The sequence below is a fragment of the Gopherus evgoodei genome, chromosome 8 (assembly GCF_007399415.2).
Source record: "Gopherus evgoodei ecotype Sinaloan lineage chromosome 8, rGopEvg1_v1.p, whole genome shotgun sequence".
Lineage (NCBI taxonomy): Eukaryota > Metazoa > Chordata > Testudines > Testudinidae > Gopherus > Gopherus evgoodei.
The window spans coordinates 94,653,001-94,679,287 of record NC_044329.1 but is presented as its reverse complement, the minus strand read 5'-3'; the positions used below and the strand labels follow the sequence as shown (position 1 = coordinate 94,679,287).

At 40.3% G+C, this 26,287-nt stretch overlaps 1 protein-coding gene across 1 annotated transcript in view; it reads left to right on the top strand.

Moving 5' to 3' along the window:
- RAVER2 (ribonucleoprotein, PTB binding 2) overlaps positions 1-26,287 on the top strand; it is a 78,712-nt gene that overhangs the window by 39,659 nt on the left and 12,766 nt on the right. Inside the window, exons 3-9 of the mRNA XM_030574085.1 lie at positions 1,362-1,831; positions 5,810-6,001; positions 7,862-7,988; positions 13,836-13,921; positions 17,750-17,854; positions 18,056-18,167; positions 24,899-25,072. Coding sequence (XP_030429945.1) covers positions 1,362-1,831; positions 5,810-6,001; positions 7,862-7,988; positions 13,836-13,921; positions 17,750-17,854; positions 18,056-18,167; positions 24,899-25,072 — 1,266 coding nt within the window. The remainder of the gene's footprint in view (positions 1-1,361; positions 1,832-5,809; positions 6,002-7,861; positions 7,989-13,835; positions 13,922-17,749; positions 17,855-18,055; positions 18,168-24,898; positions 25,073-26,287) is intronic.

The window sequence follows — 26,287 nt, the reverse complement described above, 5'->3', positions numbered from 1 at the left end:
CAGGCAGGTTGCCTTCGGCGGCATGTCTGCAGAGGGTCCGCTGGTCCTGTGGCTTCGGCGGACCTCCCGCAGGCTTATCGCTGAATCCTCGAGATTGGGGACCTCCCACAGGCAAGCCGCCGAAGGCAGCCTGCCTGCCGTGCTTGGGGCAGCAAAATACCTAGAGCCGCCTCTGTTTACTCTTACCCTCCCTTTAACACAAATTAATATACCACAAGCTGTTTTTCTGAGATTGTCACACTTCATTTTAAATTAAGACAAAAATTTGAATACTGAGATATTATCCAAAATGCCCATTAAATATGAAATCTAGATCGGATCATGCCTTTGAGTGCTCAGTCTGAACGTGTCCATGAATATATTCTGTTCTCCATTAAACAATAGCTTTGTGGGCCTGGAAAGCATCTACACTTGAGCAATTCACCTGTATCTGTAGCAGGTCTTTGATGTGCCTTGCTGTGTGGGTTTGTTTTGATTAAGTTCATTATGGAAAACTCACATTCTGCAGTGCTACAGGACAGAAAAACACCAAGAACAATTTATGCCAAAAGCTTGGCAGCTAAAAGTTTGGATAAACAGGCATGTGTAGTGTCATACGTTGTGCATTGAAGAGTAATTTTAGAGACAACACTGATATATGGCACTTGCCTTTTCCTCCTAACTCAAAAAAGTGGCCTAGAACAGTGGCTCTCAACTTTTCCAGACTACTATACCCCTTTCAGGAGTTTGATTTGTGTTGCATACCCCCAAGTTACACCTCACTTAAAAACTACTTGCTTACAAATTCAGACATAAAAATACAGAAGTGTCACAGCACACTATTACTGATAAATTGCTGACTTTCATATTTTTGTCATAGATCAATTGGAATATAAATATTGTACTTGCATTTCAGTGTATAGTATATAGAGCAGTATAAACAAGGCATCGTCTGTGTGAAATTTTACTTTGTACTAACTTCACTTGTGCTTTTTAAGTAGCCTATTGTAAAAATAGGCAAATATCTAGCTGAGTTGATGTACCCCCAGAAGACATCTATGTGCCCCTGGTTGAGAACCACTGGCCTAGAAAAATGGTGATTTATACTTTGTCATAATGGACCTAGTCATTTTAATAACTATGCCACTTTGAATTCAAGCATCAGTATTAATAACGGTGGTTACTGTAGTTTGGTGAATTTAATATCTGTATTTTAAATGACAGTTTAACATGCAGATCTGAATTGTCTGCACCTTTGCCTCTGCCTCTAAAGACTCAGAAATGTGCACCTTCAAATCTGTCATCCCCATCAGATCTGAAGAAGAGCATTGTGTAAGCTTGAGAGCTTGTTTCTTCCACCAACTTTCTTTGTTCTCTTACAGCATTTGTTACTCTGCAGAATGGAGAGCAGGCTCAAAATGCAATTAGGATGTTTCACCAGTATTCTCTTCGCGGAAAAGAAATATCAGTGCAGCTCCAACCAACAGATGCTTTGCTGTGCGTTACCAATTTGCCCACCTTATTTTCATTACAAGAGTTTGAGGAACTAGTGTGTGCATATGGCAACGTTGAGAGATGTTTTTTGGTCTATAGTGAAGTTACTGGTCATTCCAAGGGCTACGGGTTTGTGGAATACATGAAAAAGGACTCTGCTGCAAAGGCTAGAATGGAACTCCTGGGGAAGCAGTTAGGTGAAAACACCCTCTTTGCACAGTGGACTGATGTTAATCAGTTGACTACCGATCTTGTTCATTCTAAGTGCCTTTGTGTAGATAAACTCCCCAATGACTACACTGATTCAGAGGAACTGATGCAAATGTTCTCATTTAAGTATAAACCTGTGTTCTGCCAGGTAGGTCTCCTGTGAATTGATATCTTTTGGAAGCTAAATATGGAGATGTATATAGCTTTGTGTTTACATATTTTATTGCATGCCTACCCATTGCTTTGGTTTTTATGTAACTAGACTAGTAAGTGGCTTAATTTGGGAAGCCTAGTGGGTGATTATGTATATATTGTGATGGGCTGAACCACCTGGGTGTCACCTGGTGTGCTGGGATGCCACTGAGTCAGACTATTCTGCCAGCCTGGGTCCCCTTTACATGACCTTGCTGGGTTAGGCTCCCCAGTCTTTTCCAGCCAAGCACACAGGCACGGCCAAACCCAGCTGCACAGAGAGACAGAGATCCACTCTGGGAAGACTCAGTTTAAGGGGCTTGCGACAGCACCCAGATGTCCCGCCCCCCTTACAGTACAGACCCCAAATTATATGAAATTTGCCTCTTCCCTCTATGTGAAGGAGAGTGTACACAACTTCTCGCCCCCCTCCTAGTTAGAAATCACATAAACTGGGTTATAAACCAGAAATAAATGTATTAACTATAACAGGTGTATTTTAAGTAGTTAAGGAGGTAGTAGACAGAACAAGGCAGATTACTAAGAAAATAAAATAGAGCATGCAAACTAAACTTACTACACTAAAGAAACTGGTTACATATAAGTTCTCACCCTAAATGTGGTTCCAATAATCTTCTTCACAGGCCAAATGCCCTTCGAGTCAGGGCCTAGTTCTTTCCCCCAGTTCAATCTTAATTGTTTCCAGCAGTCATCTTGGGTGAGGTAGCAGGGGAGAACTGACCGCCAGGATTATCTCACTTCCTACCCTTAAATAGGATTTTCATAGGGTAGGAGTCCTTTGTTTCCTAGTTTGACCTCTCCCCTCCTGCCCCCAAAGCTTCTCATGGAAAGATACAGAATTCAAGATGGATTCCAGGGCAGGTTACATGGTCAAATGCCTCTGTAGGGCCCCGTAGCCATTCTTCACAGTCTGACCCACATGTTCACAGGAAGACTAAGATCTTTTACAGTCCATTGGCTCTTGCTGATGGGCCATCAGCTTTTTCATTGATGTACCTTAAGTGTTAGCAGGGGGCATCACCCAAAGTAACATAGTTGAAATATAGATACCTAGTCAATATTCTTAATTTCAGATGCAGAAATGATACATGCATACAAATAGGATAATCATATTCAGTAAATCATAACCTTTTCAATGATATCTCACATGAGCCATCTTGCATAAAGTATATCTCAGTTATGTCATATTCATATCATATGCATATTTGCATAAAGAATGTGGAATGACATGTCACCTATACATCATAATATATGATGTGGTGTAAATGTTTTATTGCCATGAGTTTGGAATGACCAGCATAAGTCACTGGGGAGTTATGCAGGAGGTCATCTCAGCTGAGTGCCAGTAAAACATTTATTATACATTCTTTCTCCATATATTTTATGGAAGCATTATATCAGCAATGTTTTAGAGAACTCTGTAAATAATTCTTTTTGGTAATATTTTTTGTATTCCTCAATCATAAATCTAGTTTGTATTAATATCTTGAGTCTAACTGTAGAGCACTTAGAGATATTAAAATACATTTACTATATCTTAGAAACTTCTAAAATAGTTTTTCCATAAGTCATAAAGTTATATCTTCAGGACCTAATAATTTCTGATATGCCAGCACAAGAAATAAGTGCTATATCTATTGGAAAAGTAAGTCTTACAGCTCTCCAGTTGTATAAATGGTTTCTTCTTAGCACTGATGGTTGCCAAGATATTGGACCCTAAGCTGGTCACTGGTCCATGACCTAACATCGTTTATTAAGCACCTCAGACCAGTGTAACTAGGAGAGGAAACAGAATGAAAACTTTTATTGAAGTCATGGGTGATTGTGGGTGTTTGTTTATTTGTAAATATCTCTTGGAAAGCTGCTCAAAAGATTTGGATTTTTAGTGTTCTTGGTGGTGATGGATTGTTAGTGTGTAGAGTGATTCCTAGAGTATAAAGATAGAAGGGACCATTAAAGCATCTAGTATCACCTCCTATATATCAAAGGCCATTAAATTTCACCCAGTTCCTCTGTTTTGAGCCCAATAACTTGTATATGGCATTCAGTCTTGGTTTGAAGACAGCAAGAGATGGAGAATCCATCGTTTTCCTTGGTAGTTTGCTCCAGTGGTTCATCACTATCACTGTTAAAAAATTGTACCTAACCTCTAAAATTAATTTGTAGTTTCAGCTTCATGCCATTGGTTCTTGTTTTGCTTTTCTCCAGCAGATTAAAGAGCCCTTTAGTACCTGCTGTTTTTCTCCATGTGAAGGTTCTGGTGCACTGTAATCAGTTCATTTCTCACTCTTCTTTTTGATAAGCTAAAGGGAGAGCGTTATTAAGTTTCCCGCTCTAGGGCATTTTCTCCAGCCTCGGATAATTTTTGTGGCTCTTTCTTGCATCCTGTCCAATTTTTCAACATCTGTTTTAAAATGTGGACAGAGCTGTACGCAGTGTTTCAGTACTGGTCTCACCAGTGCCGTATACAGAGGAAAAATCACCTCCCTACTCGTACTCACTGATCCCCTGTTTAGACCTTCAAGGATCGCGTTAGCTCTCTTTGCCATGTCATCACAACGGGAGCTCTAAGATGCTGTATAGAAGCTGTTAGTGCTAACCTACCTTCCTCTACTTCAGAACCATTAAGAGGCTGTAAACAAATTCCTGTTATAGGCCTTATTACCTTCATTAGATTTAAAGGGGGCTGTCCCTTTTCCACATCAGGACTCTCATCTATATATAGTGATATAACTTTATATCAATTTCATTGTTGTATTAAGTGTAATTGTAGCCATGACAGTCCTGGGATATTAGAGAGAAAAGGTGGGTGAGGTAGTACCTTTTATTGGATCAACTTCTGGACTCTGGATTTATGGCTTATTACCACAATTTGTAACCCACCTCTTTTTGTCCTAGAATTGCAGAAGTGTTAATGGGTCACTGTACCTTGAGTGGTCCTTTACAATATATGATAACTACTTATGCTAAGCAGTCTGTTCCACCTTGCATTTTACTGTGATACTGGAAGTACCTTTCCCAGACCTGTAAAAGAGTTCTGTTTGGCTCGAAAACTTGTCTCTCTCACCAACAGAAGTTGGTCCAGTAAAAGATATCCTCACCCACCCTGTGTCTCTTAGATCAATTCCAGTCATTTTGGGAATGGACACTTCTGCCTAAAGATATGGTGCAATTTCAACTCTTCTCTTTTTTTAAAAAAATCCATTAAGTCTGATGTAAAAGACTATAAACTAAGGATGAAACAGTGTCAAACAAGTAATCCCTGCCTTTTTCCAGTCCATTTCGGTATACTAAGCAGATAGCAGATTGATGGATCTGGTACATTTTCTTGAGCACTATTCAATTACAACCTCCATTCTCTCAAAAAAATGCATGAGATCTCTGTAATCTGCATTGTTATGTGTTCTTTTATTAGCTTCCATACTTATGTTGTTCATGTGGCCTTGCAAACTAACTCATCTGTTGTTCTTGAAAGCCAGTTTAAACCAAATATCAAAGAAATTATAATTTTCTTACCATGGAAAATAAAAGTGAATGTAAAAATAGCGATGTGCTAAACTTTACATTCAAAATTTCATTCTCTATCTTTATATTCTATAAAATGACTGTCAAATATATTTCATAGCTGAGGTTCTTCATGAGATTAGCTATAAAGGCATTTGATAGTCAACTAGGCACAACAAGGTAGTCATCTGCAAAATATTATTTGCATATTATATTTAACATGCATGAGACAGGAATGTGTACCTCTAGGTAGGCTATTAAAAGTTAGTATTAAAAGTTAGTTTTGTCTTAGGATTGTTAAACGTTTTGCACAAGTAATTCATGCTCAATGCAGGGGGAGGGGAAAATGCTTTAAAATAATTGCTGAATGTTTGTAATGTGTTCAGTGTATTGTGAAATGCCATTTCAGTTTGCTGAGGACGAAGGCAGTTATATTGATGGCTTTGCAGTGGTTGAGTATGAGATTGCAGAGCAGGCTGAGGAAGTGCAAGAAGTCACAGATGGTATGACTATCAGAGGAAAGAGAGTCCGGGTATCATACTGTGCTCCTGGCGCACCAGGACGAAGCACATTAGCTGCATTTATAGCAGCACAACGTATGGTAAGAGACCTTCCATTTTCAAAGAGAAAACACTTTAAATGTTTATATTATGTTTTACATGTATAAGAATTTCTAAAATCCATTGGAAGAGAAACCCATAAGTGCTTTTGTAATCAGCTTAGTATTTAAATAAGATTTTTACTCAGCCAAGTGAAAATTCTTTTTGAACAGGAGAAAGCTACTTGACTCAGTGAAATGTTAATACTTAAATTGTAGTTCTGTTCTGACAAGTGACTCTGTAAAATGACATTGTGGAGTTCCATGTTTATATCCTCACAATGACTACACATCAAAATTGCTCTGTTTACAAATGAAAAGATGGTTTCTCTAACCAAGAGCTTAGGTTATAACTCAGTCTGTTCAAAGCGTTACTCTGCATCTACACAAGAAAAGTGGTTGAGTTTATGTTGGAGTTGGCTAGCTCGTGTTAGCTAGCGGGCAAGCTTAGCCTTCTTCCTAGTTAAGACAAGGACATGAACAGCAGGGATCAGGGGTAAGAGATTGTTTCAGTTCAAAACTAAACTAAGAGAGAGTGCTTTTTAACAGCTATTGGTTGGTTTAAAATGAGACAAGTAAATGTAATTTAAAAATAAATGTCAGGGTAGTGGGAATGACTTAGTTTCATGCTTGTTGTACAATGAAGCTTTTATGCCCTGCATGTCATATCAAATTATTTCTTAGAAAATTGGATGTGAAGGTAAGTGATATATGAAGCTGTCTTGAAGGTTGTAGCAGAATATTCTCATTACTTTGGATAGTTCTGAGTAAATTCAGCTGTTTTTCTATAGAGTTATTCACCTCAACTCTGTAGAAGAGCAGCTGAGTTTAGTTATTAAAGATGGCATATTGTATTGGTCTTAACAGTGGACTACATCTCCTTCTTTACTTTCCAGAGCTGTGGGGAAAATGTCTTTTTTTTCCAGGAAGAAAACTGCCCCGTGGGTGTTATGTATGTTTGTATTGTGAGGGAGTAGGGTGACAAGTTGCAGGCAGGGATTGCTGTGGGGCACATTTTTTGAGATTCTATTTCATACTGAAATATTTACATGAAGAGAATGTGTATTTGAAACCTTTTTGTTCCTACAAACATTACATTATAATTTCAGTCTGTGAATGAATGGTTTAAAACAGTGGTTCTCAAAACGATAGGTCAGGACCCCAAAGTGGGTTGCCACCCCGTTTTAATGGGATCGCCAGGACTGAGTCAGATTTGTTGACTCAGGGCTTCAGTCCTGGGTGTGAGGCTCAGGTTACAGGCCCCCTTCCTGGAGCCGAAGCCTTTGAGCTTTGGTTTTCCCCCCTCTCCCCCACTGCCTGGGACGGTGAGGCTCAGGCTTTGGCCCTGCCGCCTGGGGCAGCTGAGGTCAGTCTTCGGGTCCCCCTCTTGGGATCATGTAATAATGTTTGTTGTCAGAAGGGAGTCGCGGTGCAATGAAGTTTTAAGAACCCCTGGTTTAAAAGGTTGAGAGAGAAGTAATGAGAATATTGAGGTGCTGTTATGACTGTTAGTTTTATACTTTTCTTATTGTTTCCTATCTCGAAACCTAAAGAGAAGGAGAGAAATGCAGCAAGCATGATAATTTCAGTGTAAAGGAAATGCTGGAATATGTTACTAATGAACTTTACAGTGAAAGGGTTAATTACATCTGTTTGGTGAAAGGAAATTGCAGGAACACTGGTCTTTGAACTCTGGTGTGTGACACATGGAGATCAAGGAAATAGTATCCAACTATGGATCTAAACCTATTTGTTTTATAAATAAAGGGTTTGCACCAGCAAATTTGTTTGAGGTAGTCATAGCAACAGAATATGCCTTTGTTTAATCCTGGTCTAATGTTTCTGTATTTCTATTAATTCCAGATGAGAAACAATAGAAAGGGATTGCTTCCAGAGCCAAATCCAGTGCAGATTATGAAGAGTTTAAATAACCCAGCCATGTTACAAATGTTACTGCAGCCCCAGTTGTGTAGATATGCTCGTAAACGTGGTAAGCCTTTTTAAAAAGAGATAAATAAGAAAAGAATTCTGTCTGGTTAGTGATATAACAAGCTTTAGCTTAAAAAAAAATCAGGAGCAATCTTTTAAAATACATATGTTAATTGCCTCGGGATAGTTCTCTTCACAAAAGTGACAGAAAACAAATGGACAATAAACTCTCATGATAGTTAATTTAAATGAGAGACAACCTGAGTGAGGTAATATCTTTTATTAGACCACCTTCTGTTGGTCAAAGAGACAAGTTTTCAAGCTACACGGGGCTCTTTTTCAGGTCTGGGAAAGGTAATCGGAGTGTCACAGCTAAATACAAGGTAGAAAAGATTGTGAAGCATTAGGATTTAACACATGTTGCAAGACACCATTCCTGATGAAGTGGGCAATTAATACCTTTGCAGAGGTGTCGCTCAAAAGCGTGTCTCTGGCCTGGTCTACACTACGCGTTTATACCGATTTTAGCAGCGTTAAACTGATTTAACGCTGCACCTGTCCACACAACGAGGCCCTTCATATCGATGTAAAGGGCTCTTTAAAACGGTTTCTGTACTCCGCGGCGAGAGGAGTAGGGCTGAAAACGGTATTAACATATCGGATTAGGGTTAGTGTGGCCGTAAATCGACGGTATTGGCCTCCGGGCGGTATCCCACAGTGCACCACTGTGACCGCTCTGGAAAGCAATCTGAACTCGGATGCACTGGCCAGGTAGACAGGAAAAGCCCCGCAAACTTTTGAATTTCATTTCCTGTTTGCCCAGTGTGGAGCTTTGATCAGCACGGGTGGCGATGCAGTCCCAAATCCAAAAAGAGCTCCAGCATGGATTGTATGGGAGATACTGGATCTAATCACTATATGGGGAGACAAATCTGTTCTATCAGAGCTCCGTTACAGAAGACGAAATGCCAAAGCATTTGAAAAAAATCTCCAGGCCATGATACAGAATCCACAGCACAGTGCTGTGTGACAAGTGTAACGGAAAGCCAAAGAATCAAATGGACACTCATAGAGGAAGGAAGGGGGCACTGAGGACTCCCGCTATCCCGCAGTCTCCGAATAGTATTTGCATTCTTGGCTGAGCTCCCAATGCCTGTAGGGTCAAACACATTGTCCGGCGTGGTTCAGGGTATATCTCGTCAATGTACTCCCCCTCCCCCCACCGTGAAAGAAAAGGGGAAAAAAATAGTTTCTTGACTTTTTTTCAATGTCACCGTATGTCTCCTGCATGCTGCTGGTAGACACGGTGCTGGGGCAATGACCAGCAGCATCCTCTCCCCTCTCTTCCCCAATGGCAGACGGTACAGTGCAGTAGGACTGGTAGCTGTCCTCGTCATCAGCCTGTGAGTGCTCCTGGCTGGCCTCAGGTGAGGTTGGCCGGGGGCGCCTGGGTAAAAATAGGAATGACTCCCGGTTATTCCCAGCAGATGGTACAGAACAGCTGGTAACTGTCCTCATGATAACAACTGGGGACTGAACTCCGTCAGCCCCCGCCCTTTCATGTCTAAAGAAAAGATTCTGTACTGTCTGGACTATCATAGCAGCGGGATGCTGCGCTCCTCTCCCCTCCACCGTTTAATGTCCTGCCTGGACTGTCATAGCAGCTGGAGGCTGCCTCCCCCTCATTTTATGTCACTAAAAAGTCAGTGTTTCTTGTACCTGCATTCTTTATTACTTCATCACACAAATAGGGGGACCCTGCAACGGTAGCCCAGAAGGGTTGGGGGGGGAGGGGGCCAACGGGTGGGGTTATTGTGGGGACACCCCGTAGAATGGCATGCAGCTCATCATTTCTGTGGGATCTGACACGGAGCGGCTGTGCTCTCTGGTTCTCTGATACACTGCTTCTCTAGTACACTTGCCCAATAGTCTAGGCAGGACTGACTCTATTTTTAGATACAACATAAAAGAGGGAATGACCCGGGGAGTCATTCCCATTTTTGTCTTTGCGCCCCCGGCTGACCTCAGCAAAGATCAGCCAGGAGGACCCATGACAGCAGCAGACGGTACAGAACGACTGATAACTGTCATCTCATTGCGAATTTACAATGGCACAGCAGACAGTACAGAACGAGTGATAACCGTCTCGGCTACCTTGCAAAGGCAAATGAATGCTGCTATGTAGCGCTGCAGTACCGCCTCTGTCAGCGGCATCCAATACACATACAGTGATGATGAAAAAAGGCAAAACTGGCTCCATGGTTGCCGTGCTATGGCGTCTGTCAGTGCAATCCAGGGAAAAAGGGCACGAAATGATTGTCTGCCGTTGCTTTCCCGGAGGAAGGAATGACTGACGACATTTACCCAGAATCACCCGCGACACTGTTTTTGCGCCATCATGCATTGGGATCTCAACCCAGAATTCCAATGGGCGGGGGCGACTGCGGGAACTATGGGACCCACAGTGCAACGCTCCAGAAATCGACGCTAGCCTCAGTACATGGACGCACACCATCGAATTATTGTGCTTTGTGTGGCCGCGTGCACTCGACCTTATACAATCTGTTTTACAAAACCGGTTTATGTAAAATTGGAATAATCCTGTAGTGTAGACGTACCGTCTCTCAGCAACAGAAGTTGCTCCAATAAAAGATATTACCTCACCTGCTTTGTGTCTCTCTCATCTTGGGACCAACATGGCTATAACACTGCAAACAGTGAATTTAAATATCATTGCTCCTTGTAAACATCCTCATGCTAACTCTGCAATCTGTGTATATTTATATTAGAAATTGGTATAAAACAAAACCTTTCATCTAAATGCCCTCAGACTTTGTGGATCTGGTTCCAGATCTGAACTTGCAACTCAAGTCCCTCTCTAGTTCATACTGTTTTAAAATTATTTCTTTCTTATATGTTACCATAGATGTATATACCATTTTACAAGCACGCTGTTAAACAATATCCTTCTTCCAAAGGAACTTTCCTTCTAATTTGAATGGACAATAAATTAAAAATGACATATCATGTTTCAAAGAATTAAAGTGTTAGCAATAAGAATGGGAACAGTCAGTCTGAAGAGATCAGTGAGGGAAGACTCAGGGCAAGTCTACACTACAGCACTATATCGCCGCAGCTGCAGCACATCTTCACCAGCGAGAGAGTTCTCTCCCATTGGCATAATCATTCCATCTTGGCGAGACGCAGAAGCGCGTCTCCTGCTGACATAGCACTGATGTGGACAGCATAAAACTTGTGTCACTTTGAGTGTAGGGGGGTTCACACCCCTGACTGACGTAAATTATATCAGCTTAGGCTGTAGCATAGACCTGCCTTAAGAATGAATGGCTGTGCTATAAATATTATAGGTGTGGGTGAGAATCTGTGCAGTGCCTCTAAGACAGTTGGGAGGGATGAGGATGAGGTGGCTTTAAGCTAATTTAGCACCCTTCTAATCTTGGGTTGCTGTGGGGGATGGAGAGGCCCTTAGTTTAACTTAGACAGCCCTCAGGGCTTCTCTATGAGTATGTCCACACTGCAAAAAAAAGCGTGTTCTTAACTGAGGTTAGCTAACCTGTGTTCACTAACTTGGGTTAAAACACATTTTTTTGCAGTGTAGACATACCTCAAGTTAGAGCAGCTTCCCTGGGCTGCTCTGTGGGCCACAGTACTGGGTGCGGTGGGCTTGCACCCAGCACAACTCTCCTGCTCCCAGGATGGCTCCGTAGTGCAGGAGTGGGTCTTTGGGAGGCAGCCTATGGCTTCCTCCATCAATGCCCGCTTAAGAACAGTCCTCTTGCTGCTGGATAGAGGGCTTTTAGGATCTTTTACCTGTCATAACATGGCCTGAATGGAGATGAGTATCTTGCCTTCTGTGCAGGTGAACCCTAATTTTTCAATGGTTCCTGGAAATTCAGAAAATTGAGATTTTGGGAAAAACAAAATTCCACTCTTGGGGGCATTTCTGAATTTTTGCATAATTGAGTTTGGATAATCAGAATTGTACCTGTATTTCAAGGAACAGGCGTGTGGGTCTCTATAATTGTGAAAAAGTGTATATGTGGCTTTTTATGAGAGAGCAGTAATGCATTAAGAGGTATCTGTGAAGGTGGGGAAAGTGCAAGACAGCTTTGAGTGTGGTTGTTTTCAGAAGGTTGGCTGTAAAAATGTCACAGTGTGGTTTCATATTTGCCTCATGCTGGCTTCTGTATTAAATTTGCTCAAGTTACATTTAAAAGGATGGCTTTTCAAACTGTGACAGCCTTGCAGACTCACTATGGGAAGCTGGATTCCATCTGACATGTACATCATGACCTATACTAAAGATTTTGTAATCAGAACTTTCTTAATAATTCTGTTGGTAAGGCTAAAAATAATCTTAGCTGCATTGTCTCTGCAGTGCTAAAAGGGGCAATAAAGTATTTTACTTACTGAAGGAAGCACATGTGACCGTGAATACATAAAGCAGCAAATCTGTTTAGTAAGGAGGGGCCCTTTTTTGTGCAATCACTTTTATTTCCATAACTCCACCTGAAAGAAGTCTGTATGGAGGGGATGTGTAAGAACAACTGAGTGTGTGGAAGTGCACGGTGGGTCTTTGCAGAAAGGGCATGATCTCATTGGATGAGGACTACTCCAGGGAGAACAGCAGTGAAGTGAGACTCTTTAAGGAAGCACAGAAGCACGATTTAAAGGGAAGGAACAGCATAGGTTGATGGCATAAGCTGTTTGTGCAATACTTTGATAATTCTTTGCACTTCATAACTTTACCAAAGCACTCTCGGGACACGCCTGTGGTTATTACTGTATTACTCATTGTAAAAATGGGCAAACTGAGTCATAGGAAGGTAAGCAACTCAGCCAGAATCCAACAGGGAGTCAGTGGAAGAGCCAGGAATAGAACCTACATGTGATATTCTTACCCTCTCCATATCTAAGTGCCACTTAACTGCTTGTTTCTCCCATGCTGCTTCCAGAGTGACTAGAGTTTACTTGTGTGTAACTTTCCCAATGCTGTTTCCCTTCCTTTAGCATCTCTCTGCTTGTCTGTCTGTCTTCAGATTGTGAGATCCTTGGAGCAGGGATTGTCCCTTCTGGAATATTTGGAAAGCTCCCAGCTGGTTATGGGTGATACCATAAATATATGAAATAAGAACAATAACCCAGACCCTGCGCTAGCCACAAAACTACAAGCTTCACCATATTTTTAACACTGTCTCCTGAATTCTTTTAAAAATCTCACAGTTTTGTTTGTAACTTTGAATATTTCATCTTTTAATTTCCAAAAATTTCCCATGTTTTTATTGCCTATAATCATTTGTTACCTCAGACTGTTGAGGCTCTGCAGTATTGTAAAATGGCAAGCAGCACTGCTGAGGAATCTGTACTTAGTCTTTATTTTAACTCAGTTTCTGTCTAGTGTGACTGTCCCTAATATAAACCCTGATCGTGCTCCCACTGAAGTCAAGGGGAGTTTTACCATTCACTTCTAAGGGCCCATTGATGACATGTTAAATTATTAGTTGTTTACAATTGACTACACAGAAATTGTATGTCCAATGACTATATATTTATAAAAGCATTTGAACTAAGGCCCCAGTCCTTCAGTTTAGAGGGAACGAGAAGACCTGTGCACCTTTGAGGAGCCCTGTTGACTTCCGTGGGTCTCCAGGCAGACAGCAGTTCTCCTATGTGATAAGAGTCTCTCTGCATAATAAGCTTCAGCCAGATGTGTGTTAAAAGGGTTCACTGTCCTGATTTTTAATCAGTTAATTAAATGTTAAATCCTACAGAAATATTTAGAGCAAGGCAAATATATAAAGTGTATGTAACTGTTAAAAATCATTCTTCTCCTAACTTTTAAAAGTTCTATAAATTTGTCAAGGATGCTATCTTGTGTTTTCTCAAGCAGTTCTTGGAGTATCTGCTGGTTTACCTCATCTTATAAATACAGCAGTCAGTCCAGGATTTTTCCATTTGAATAAAGTACACCAGGTATGTTTATCAGTGTGAAAAAATTTATATCACTGTATGTATTTATGCAGTATTTTTCATTAAAACATGTAACAGATCTCAAGAATTGACAACTAAAATCAAATGTTTTTGTTAAAATGGCTTCGTATTTAACATATACTGTATAAAGTAATTTCAAGAGACTGATTTAAATAAGATATAAGATTTGACTAATCAAAATTGAGGAGTGCTTACTGTCTATATGCAAATTACCATTCTATTTTTTCTGAATTTTTGATTCGCGGTTACCTGATTGTTTTGTGGTAGAGAGAACTATTCATTTCTAGAAAGAACATCTGTTTCCAAGTAACAGGTTGAGTAACAAGGACCATTGATTCATTTTGTACGCAGCAAGAACAAAGCCTTTTTGGAAAATAAGTCTGATTCAAGGCTGAAAGTGTTATCATTGTCTTTATTTTTAAAGCTTGTAAAGTATACTACATAAATAATAACAACAATAATTTTGAGATGTTCATTTTTAGGTAGAAATAAACCAAAACTGTGTATTACTGAAGTGTTTTCAGATTTCTTGTGGTGTATTATAAGGCTCCTATGACTTCCAAACCACTAGGAGCCCAACAGTAGTAAAAGAAGATATTCTGGAAGCTCATATAAATAATCCAAAGTTCATAGGGGTATCTTGTAGGGAGATTTGGGATGAATCTACTCCCTAACTCAGGGACACAGGCTGGGCTGGAGTAGCAGCTTTTGTCCACAATCAGTACTCCCTTTTGCACCAATCTATTGGGTCAGCAGGCCACCCAGTTTCCACTTCTGCTTACCACATCAGGACTACTGTAGGGGCTTCCACAGTGTGGACTCTGCCCAGGGGTGAATTTTACCCTTAGGAAATATGGGTGGGGTTTTCAAAAGTACCTAGAGAAGTTAGGAAGCTCTAATACCACTGATTTTTAAATGAGGTTTTTGCTCCTTACTCTATTTAGTACTTTTGAAATTCCTACTCGAAATAAAAAAAATTCTTATTTATTTGTTACTATTTCTACTATACTTTTAAGATCTATAGCTCCATGTCTGTTAAGAGAGAGAGATTTTCTGCACAGTAAAGGCACTTTGCTTTCTCTCATTTTTCTACTATATGTTATCTAGAGGCATGTATTCCTTTCAAATGTTAGGTATGTTGTTTAGATCTATAGCACACCATAGAATGAAATACATTTGATGCATGTTGTAAAGTTTACTGAACACAAAGAGTGTTGTTATTTGCTTGCATTTTTAAAGTATATGTAGGACATTTTCCTCTGATATATTTAGTTACTGCTGCTCTTTCTATGGTCTTGTAGATTTTGTGCTTCCTTGGAAGGCAACATAAATGCTTTTTAATCAGTTAGAAGGAGGCATGTTGTATATAGTTGCAGTGTGACTGATGATGATGATCCACTGCTTTTTGGCTAAAGTATACTATAGCCAAACAAGCTAGGCTCATGTATTTAATATTCTTCCATAGGAGCTCCTGCTTTTAATTAGTCACTAAACCTGGCCCATTAAGGTGAATTATTGACAGTAATTTAATTATCTAGGTTCCTTTCATTGGCACTTGTGTACCCTTATTCTGCAATGTGTCTTTTTGGGGATACTCTTCAGTGCCAGAGAATTCTGGTCACTATTTCTTTCTTGGAATTCAGTATTGTTATGTACAGGAAAAGAAGCTGTGTTACTTTCTAGTATTTGTTGGTTTGTCAAAAGAACACTGGTTCAGCTTATTTCTATATTCCTTCCTGCATATGTTGTTTTTGCTGTGTGGAATTGACTGTTCAAGATTTTGTTAAATGCTATATTGAGAGGAATCACTTTTTAAAAATATGATGCCAAAACATTGCTTATAGAATAAATTTGTAGATAATTAGGAGGACATGATAGATGAGAATTTGAACAGTTGTTTGGATGAATCACTGAATAAATATTTTTAGCTTAGCTACTCTTGGTATTTCTTAATGATAGACATTATGTGCCGCCATAACACATTTTTGAACATTTAGAGTTATGTGTTAACTGAATGGTGTAACTGTTTAACAGCTCTTCATGTGATTAATCCAGATAATCTGTTTTGAAGATTCAGCCAAACAATTTTCCTAAAAGTTTGTCATTTAATCAGTAAATTTTCTTTCTTGATGTAACTCAGAAAATACAAATAAAATGATAAAAAATAAAGATGTACTAGCAACATTAGACGCAGGTCATTGGTACTTGAGATGCTTCGGACAGCAGTGCGGACTCGATACACAAACATATTGATGCAGTTAATCCAGATTTGGCCCCTGTTTGTTTTGCAGAATTCTGTTTTTGCAGGTTTTTAGAGATTCCTTGTTTTGTGTGTTGATATTATTGTAAATAATTTCCAAAACACAGAGGACTGTTCTGTGACATCAATGTCTGTGTCCTACGTGTTCTGAGTTTAGTTCCTAAGGAATCTGCATCCCTGCCACATTGGGACACAAACTGTGATGGCTATAAATGTCTAGAAACATTTGTCAGACTGAGTTCTGGCAAAGCCATAAAGCATGCAAAACCCTACTTGTTCTGCTCAGCTGCTTCTTCAGTTTTCAGTCATTAGTGGTGATCTGTCTGCACTCACACAGTGAAGAATTTTTATTCCATATTTCTAGTCTTACCTCACAGAATGCGTTCTTTAAATGCCAGAGTGCTACAGAAAAAGGTTTATAGAGACCTGGAGCAAACATATGTTTTGGCTGGCAAATCATGTTCAAGAACCTCTTGCTCTCCAAGGATGATGTTTGACTAAATGTTTACAAGCAGTCATGTAGTTAGCACAAATTATAGCAGTGGTTCTCAAACTTTTGTACTGGTGACCTCTTTCACATAGAAAACCTCTGAGTGTGACTCCCCCCCCTTATAAATTATAAACACCTTTTTTATATATTTAACACCATTATAAATGCTGGAAGCAAAGCGGGGTTTGAGGTGGTGGCTGATAGCTCACAACCCCCCATGTAATAACCTCACAGCCCCCTTAGGGGTCCCGACCCCCAGTTTGAGAACCCTTGAAGTATAGTTTGATGCTCGAGTTTGGACAGCCATTTCTTTTAAACCACCATGCAATCCAAAAACCTTACTGTAGAATACCCCCAAGGCAAAGTTCTAGTATGGCATCTCAATATGATTTGTTAAGTGTCTTTATTGTGGGTGAAGACTGTGTTACAACAGTGTTTTAGTGTAACTGTACATGAAAATCATTTCAAAAAAGCATTATGAGCCACAGTGTGAATATAGCCTGAATAACTAGCCACGTTATGAATGTTCTGGGAATAGTGCTCCATGTAGTAGGGCTCCTCGGAGCTAAGATCAAGTGTAGTACTTACCAATGAGAAAGGGAAGACTCATATATATGTAGGTATCCTCTCCTGAAGGTAGCATTAATGTTTAGAGACTGTGCAGCAGTATATAATAGCCCCTAACTATCCCAACATAACCTAATAAAGCAGTGAGATATTTGGAGCAGATGCCATGTAAGAAATAAAAACACTGTAAAGCACAATACAATAAACTACACTTATCCTCTAAAAAGCACCCAGAAAATCAAACTGGAGGAAAGGAAGGATAAAAGGAATTCAGAATCTTCTGCAAGCTTTGATTGCAAATGAAGCAAGGATTTGGTTTTATGGAGGGGAAGTCACTGACTTCAGATAAACACAGATATAGAAAGTCATTCCCCTTTGTCATGTTTATTCATAAGTTAAAAGTATCTGGCCTATATCACATCAGCTGGAAATCTTGCCACAAGTGTAATTTTTTTGTATTCTTTAACTAATGCTTCTTGTGTCAATTTGGCAGAATTCTGTTCTGGGGAATACATCTAATTTAATGCTACAGAACCTCTCACACCTACAACTGGCACAGAAGCAACTAATTACAATTGAGAATATTCAAACTAACACTGTAAGTTCATCATTTTAACTTCAGTTATCTACCTGTATACCTTTTATTAACTGTTTTCTAAAACAAACAGGACTTTTTTAGCCTATTAAAACTTTAACCATCTAGCATATGTAGAAGAGATTAACTGTATGTGAAAACCTGTGGAATAGCTAAGGAGAGATAACTGTAGTCATTTACAATACCTCTTGTTCTTCTTTATAGAAACCTGGCTTGCTTGGAGAGCCTCCACCAATGTTACTTCAGACAGTATTGGGAACAAGGCCGATACCATCAGTGAGTGCAGACCTGGGAAACCATGGAGAAGCGCATACATGTAAATGACATTTTGTTTCATACTGTACCAGCAGAAATGTCTAGTTTGAAAATATGACTCTCACCTACTTTTTTAACAAAAGTGGTAATCAATAGCTTTAACCTTATCACCACAGAATAAGGAAGCCACCAAGCCTAACTACAATGTGAAATACAGGAGCATTTAACAAAATAATTACGTTGATTATTGCTGTATTGATCGGTTTGCATTGGCTGCTTTCACTACCCAGCACAAACTCCAAGGCTTCCCAGTTACACAAACTTCAATATTTTATGAAAAAAGCAGCAATGCAAACATTGGGCATATTTCCATTTAGCTTCTAAAGCATACATAGATGAGGATTCTGGCACAGACACCTTGGCTTCATTGCCTTCTCTTCCAGAAGATTCCCATATTTTTGTTTTCCATGGTCTGTATTTGCCAGGCATGTACTTGAGTATCTAAATCTTCAGCAGGCTGCTGTCTGCTCATGTTAATTTTGCAGGCTTAAACATCAAAATCCCAATAAATTCAGAATAATTAGCATGGTATCATATATCCCATACACACTTGCTTACATCTTGGTGTCAGTTCAGGTTGACCATGAAGTTTATCACTTAAGTCAAACAAGTATGTAATTGAAAGAAGCCAAGAGTAAGCAGAATAGCAAAATGTAAACAGAAGTGGGCCACATATTCCAAGGAGAGGCTAAACGTGAACAGACTTGCTGATTAACTCATTTATGGTAGGAATGAGCTTTTCCTGATGTGAGCCAAATTTTTAACAGCAGCCTCTAAAATCACGGACACATTTTTTCATGACCGCATTATTTTAATTCCTAAATAGGGTAGTTAGATGTCTATTCTGTTCGTGTGAAATTACTCTAAGAGCTAATGCTAGGTGCTTTAACATTTAATATAAGACAGTCTCACCTTCCTGTGTTGAGTGAATTTAGCACACTATCAACACTCTCCTATTACAACTCTTAAGTATTAGCTAAACCCGCAGGAATATATTTGGCTAGGGTTCTGAATTTGCTTTAATTGCTTAAGGTGATTTGGCATGCTATTTCTTGCCAGAAGTTCTCAGTTTCTGAGAAGAGCACTGTTTTCATTTTAGTGTCTTATTTTCTTACTGATGTTCTTGGATATGTGAATGGGACTAGATCTTATCCGCTTTTCGTTGCTTGTGCCCATATCCCCTATCTGATGCAAGGTACTAGACGTTAAAAAGGGCATTTGCTTTACTTTATATTACTTTAGTTTTCAATACCTGTTGCCTCTCTTAGTTCATGCCTTTTAGTGCTACAGTTAACTTTAGTCCATTTTAAGGGCGTCTACTTTTAATATGCTTGTAGACCTTGACATTTTGATTTTGGAGAAATCAAATATCTTGATTTTACTGATATTCCTTGTTTTTAATGAATTTTCCTAATGTCTTGTCTCTTCACATGAGAACAGAAATAGGTTTTTAGTATTCATTCCTGTAGGTTCCCACCTGATACATCTCAACATCACAAAGCTTCTCTTACAAGTAGCTGTTCTGCTGAAATCAGCTGTGAATCCAGCCCACCAGAATCCTATTAGGTTTTAACTGGAGTTGAGTAAAAGTCCATCACATGGAATTTTTTAAACCTCTAAAGTTGTTTACGTTACATCTTGATGGAAAAGGAATTAGCGCTTAAACTGAGAGAGAGAGTTCAGCGGCATCAAGGAGTTTAAAGGCTTTGTGAAGACTAATATTGTTCATTGCATATAAATCTATGTATTTGGATAAGCCTAGAGTTACTCCTCTGCATTTGATTTCATTTCCCTGTGAATACCATAAAGCGAGGGTGCTCTGTCCCTTGTCAGGAAGGAGGGTGAAGAAAATGCTTTGGTAATTCATTAGAGATCCCTGCAGCCAGCAAAGTGCTGGTGAACGTGCGGTTCAGTGTAGTTCTCAGCCGCAAGGAGGATGGTTATGATGTGGAGCCTTGAAATGTAAACTGAGGAAAAATGGAACGGGATGATGTAGCCCAGGGGTATGCAACCTATGGCACAGGTGCCGAAGGCGGCACGTGAGCTGATTTTCAGTGGCACTCACACTGCCCAGGTCCTGGCCAGTGGTCCGGGGGATGCTGCATTTTAATTTAATTTTAAATGAAGTTTCTTAAACATTTTAGAAACCTTATTTACTTTACATACAACAATAGTTTAGTTATATATTATAGATTTATAGAAAGAGACCTTCTAAAAACGTTAAAATGTATTACTGGCACGCAAAACCTTAAATTCGAGTGAATGAATGAAGACTCGGCACACCACTTCTGAAAGGTTGCCGACCCCTGATGTAGGCGTTAAGATTCTGTAAATCTCCAGTGCCCTGCTCCCCTACTAAGGTGAAAGAAGAGAAGGAAAACTTGTAACCTACACACCTCATTTGGAACCGGAAGTACACAATCAGGCAGCAAGAGAGACCAAAATAAAAAAAGGGCAAATACATTACAGTACTGTGTTCAATGTAAACTGCTAAGAAAATTAAAGGGAAAGCTTTAAAAATGATTTGAGAAGGCAAGGAAACCGTTTTTGTGCTTGTTTCATGTAAATTAAGAGGGTTAAAAGCAGCATCTTTCTTCTGCATGTTAACATTTCAAATCTGTATTAAGTCTATGTTCAGTTGTAAACTTTTGAAAGAACAATCATATCGTTTCGTTCAGAGTTACGAAAAACTTACATCGCCAAGGTGTTCGTAACTCTGAGGTTCTACTGTATATACAGGTTAATTATGACGATAAACATAATTAGCCACTTTGCCTTTTAATGGAGTTTTATTTCTCTATCTTTTTTAAGGAAGGTATCAAGACATTGAGTTGTTAGCCTTAGGGTACGTCTACACTACGGGATAATTCCGATTTTACATAAACCGGTTTTATAAAACAGATTGTATAAAGTTGAGTGCACGCGGCCACACTAAGCATATTAATTCAGCGGTGCGCGTCCATGGTCCGAGGCTAGCGTTGATTTCCGGAGCGTTGCACTGTGGGTAGCTATTCCATAGCTATCCCATAGATCCCGCAGTCTCCCCTGCCCCTTAGAATTCTAGGTTGAGAGCCCAGTGACTGATGGGGCAAAAATCATTGTCATGGGTGGTTCTGGGTAAATGTCGTCAGTCATTCCTTCCTCCGGGAAAGCAACGGCAGACAATCATTTCGCGCCCTTTTTCCCTGAATTGCCCTGGCAGACAGCCGCCATAGCATGGCAACCATGGAGCCCGTTCAGCTTTTTTTTTTTACATTCACCATATGTGTACGGGATGCCGCGGACAGAGGCAATACTCCAGCGCTACACAGCAGCATTCATTTGCTTTTGCATGATAGCAGAGACGGTTACCAGTCGTTCTGTACCGTTTGCTGCCAGTGTAATATGGCAATGAGATGACGATTATCTGTCATTCTGTGCTGTCTGCTGCTATCATGGGTGCCCCTGGCTGAGATCGGCTGGGAGCGCTAAAGCAAAACTGGGAATGACTCCCCGAGTCAATCTCTCCTTTATGGTTTCTAAAAATAGAGTCAGTCCTGCCTAGAATATGGGGCAAATGTACTAGAGAAGCAGTGTATCAGAGAGCACAGCTGCTCCATGTCAGATCCCGCAGAAATGATGAGCTACGTGCCATTCACGGGTGCCCTTGCACAACCCCAACCGTTGCTTCCCTCCTCCCCCAACCTTCCTGGGCAACCGTGGCAGTGTCCCCCCCATTTGTGTCATGAAGTTAAAAAAGAATGCAGGAATAAGAAACACTGACTTGTTAGTGAGATAAAATGAGGGGGAGGCAGCCTCCTGGTGCTATGACAGTCCAGGCAGGACATTAAGTGGTGCGGGGGAGAGGAGCCCAGCATGCCTCTGCTATGATAGTCAAGGCAGGACAGAATCTTTTCTTTACACAGGAAAGGGAGGGGGCTGATGGAGCTCAGCCCCCAGTGGCTATGATGAAGACGGTTACCAGCCGTTCTGTCCCATCTGCTGGGAATGACCAGGAATCATTCCTATTTTTACCCAGGCGCCCCTGAGGCCAGCCAGGGGTATTCAGCAGTTATCAAGCATGTTGTACCATCTGCCACCAGGGAGGGAAGAGGAGTGGATACTGCTCTTTACTGCTGCAGCATCGCGTCTACCAGCAGCATTCAGTAGACATAGAGTGACATTAAAAAAAGTCAAGAAACTATTTTTTCCCCTTTTCTTTCACATGGTGGGGGGAGGGGGTACATTGATGAGCTATTCCCTGAACCACGCCGGACAATGTGTTGGAACCTACAGGCATTGGGAGCTCAGCCAAGCATGCACATACTTTTCGGAGACTGCTAGGGGACTGTGGGATAGCTGGAGTCCTCAGTACCCCCTCCCTCCCTCCATGAGCGTCCATTTGAGTCTCTGCCTTCCCGTTACGCTTGTCACGCAGCACTGTGTAGCCTGTAGCTTGTTTCTTCAAACGCTTTGGCATTTCATCTTCTGTAACGGAGCTCTGATAGAACAGATTTGTTTCCCCATACAGCGATCAGATCCAGTATCTCCCGTACGGTCCATGCTGGAGCTCTTTTTGGATTTGGGACTGCATCGCCACCCGTGCTGGTCAGAGCTCCACGCTGGGCAAAGAGGAAATGAAAATCAAAATTTCTCAGGGCTTTTCCTGTTTACCTGGCCACTGCATCCAAGTTCAGATTGCTGTCCAGAGCGATCACAGTGGTGCACTGTGGGATACTGCCTAGAAGCCAATACCGTCGATTTGCGGCCACACTAACCCTAATCCGATATGGTAATACCGATTTTAGCGCTACTCCTCTCGTCGGGGAGGAGTACAGAAACCGATTTTAAAGAGCCCTTTATATTGATATAAAGAGCCTCGTAGTGTGGACGGGTACAGCGTTAAATCGGTTTAATGCTGCTAAAATCGGTTTAAACGCATAGTGTAGACTAGTCCTTTGTCATTCTTTTCTTCATAGTGGTATATTAAATTTTTATTCTGAAATTTTGTTTGTAACTAGAAAACTACTCAAAATAATTCTCTTGAGACAGATAATTTCAGAAACTACACATCTGCATTTTATGGATCTATTATAGATATACTCTGCAAGAGCAGGATCTAGTGGGATTAGTGGAGAATAGCCCAGCCCCTGAACTAGTACAGCTTGGCTTTAGAGATGATTGTCTCTTGGACTCGTTCCCTTCCACTCTCTGTTGCACAGACCACCTCTGTTGCCATTTGTAATTGCATATAATGTGGATACAGTCAAAATTAATGACAACTTACATTGCACAAACATTTTAACAACACAATTGCCATATGTTGCATGTTAATATCCGAAAGTGAACTGCACTCGGTGACGTAGTTACTGCTAGTATAGACCCTGGAATTGGCTCTATCTCACATGTCATTACCAACCACAATGCAGAATTATTTTCTGCCCTTTAGGTTCCAGGATGTGCCATCTTCAAAGAAGTCTGAGTTTCATTTTTATCTCTAGTCAGGTGCAGCCAATGGCCATTCCATACAAAATATTGGTGAAGACTATTGTTTATAAACTTGATTGATGCTCTCCTTTGCAACTCTGATTTGTTGCTCAGCTGTTCAGCAAGTTGGGAGTTTCAAGTAGCAGAACTGGTGTTTTGTGTTTTTTCTTAAATGCTAGGAAGGAAGAATGAAGTCAAAGCATCTGTAATACTCATATTGTCTTACACATAGAGTACTTTACAGGCTAATTTACAGACTTTGAAGGGACGCTGTCAATTTAAAATCCATTGAATTAATTTAACACTATTTTTAATTTGCTCTTTTATGTACTATACCTGCCCCGAGTCTCTGCCAATATCTGTATACTTTTTCCTTTTGTGTGTCTGTGTGTGTTTTACACATTACTGTGTGAAAGACCCACCCAAACAACTGAGGACAATAACTGACTACGCAGGAGAGACTGTACAAAAATGGATGTTGTGAATGCACAAACTAAACAAAATAGAAATACTTTCTTTTCTAATCTGTGTTATCTTGGGTATTGTAACTCAGAGGTAAATTGTTCCTGAGAAAAGGGTGATTTTTTTTTCTTTTAAATTGACTGTGTCCCTTTAGCAAACAGATACAAATTTGAGATAGAGGTCACTTTATTCACTCTGAAGTATGACCAGCTCAGGGTGGAACTTGATAAACGTTTTACAACACTATGCAACAGTTTATAACAGGAAATGAAGACGAATGCTCAATCCAAGTGGAACTGCAGGGGAAAATTAGATACACAGAACGTAAGTATTTGAATTTGGCCAGGACAATGGGGTTAACACCCTTGTCTCCTGTGAGAAGTGCTAGCTGTTGCTCACTTTATTTTTTGGAAGAAGGTCCTTCCAGCAATCCAGTGCTTTGTGATACTATGCTGCGGTTTGCTTCAGTCCTAACTCAGAAGGCAAAGTGCCAGCTACTAAATCACTGACTCCACTTCCCGAGGCATGTATGTGTTCATTGGCAGAATCTCTCACACAGATATGCATGGACCTGGCCTAACTCAGCTTCAGTTGAGAACTCATGGGATTGCAGTGCAAAGTTGGTATATCAGTAGGTGGTTTTCAAAAAGGGTTCAGGTGGCGTATATGCTGAGGAACCCCTGCGACTGGCGATTGGATTTGTTCTGTATTGCTTGTGCGTAACATTTCTTATGTGTAACTGCGCCTTCGGCCTTGGTAGCAGTCTGATTTTGTAATCCTTGTGCACAATGTGCTGTACAACAGGTGCTCCCCCTGAAGTGTTCTGTGTGCACACCATGGCTTCTCAGCAGCTAGCCAATAGAAGCAGAAGGTTAACCAAACATCTTCCCTATTCCCGGATGATGAAAAAATTGAGCAGGGATTATCCATTGGGATCAGATGGGCAAGTTCTACACAATCAGTTTCATAGAATTGTAGGTGAGTGGCCATGGGGGAATCTTGATCCTTCCTGTCTTCTTCAATGTTTCTATCCTGAATGTGGTAAAACATGGCTTGTGTTTACCTGCCTGAGATGTCCCTTTCATAATACCCGAGCAAATAGCACAGGCCTTTTAAGGAAACCCTTATAAATTTCTATTTGCCGCTAAGATCAGCCTTGTGGTAGATTTTACCACTTTCTCTCCCTTTTGATTCCAACATTTGACAACAGAATTACATGCAGTTCCTTGAAAATCCAGATGGCAGCTCTTAAACGTTTGTGCTCTTAGTGGACTATTCGGTAGGAATTCTTTCATGGTTTATTTCTATGTATTTAAAATAAACTATCCTGTGGCCCCCTAGAGTCTTAATCTGGTGCATTCAGGGTTCTGACTCTTGTGCCTCTCTCCTCGTCTTTCTTTGGGTTTTGGCACAAAGGGTTTCTTGTTTAATAGATTTACATATGCCAGGTGAGTGGGTGCTATCCTGCAGCCCTTCTTAGTATTTCATCATATTGATGATTTGCAAAAGTTTCTGCAGAATTTCCTGCTTAAACCAGTATCTTCTCTCCTCTGTCTCACTGCCATGCTTCTCTCTGCTGTTCACCTGGTGCAGAATACGTTGTGGCATTTTTTGAATATTTTCAGCATGCTAATACTCTACTTGCACAGATATTACCAATTTTTAGGAAGGTTGGAACCACTTTTTTGATTCAGGATCTGCCTTTTTAGATTTGTTATTCCAAGGTGAATAATAAACTCCTCTCATTGAGGAGCTCTGCAAACAGTTTGTTTGTGCTCACTCCATTAAGCATTAGAGGTTTATTGTCTAAGTGTTGATGGATGTGACTTTTAGTTACAAATTCCTTGGCACAGTGATGCCTTAAGCTGTCTGTGGAAAGATCAGAAATGAATCTGTTTAGTATAACTTTTTATTTTCCACCCAGTTTGGTTTTGAGACTACTGACAGTCTCACACTCAGCATTTATTTCACTCAAGTCTTGTTAAATAAATGATTTCAGACACCTTACTTCATTTTACAGTATACCTAGACAAGGCTTGAATGATGCACTCACTATTGGTAAATAGAAGAGTTTTCCTGGGGAGCAGTGAGACCTAGGCCACCAATTTCTGCAGAATTTAAGCCTTCATTTAATAAAAAAAAGAGTTGCTAGCCCTTCAGGTTGTGAAGAAAACCTTCCTAGTGTGAACTGAT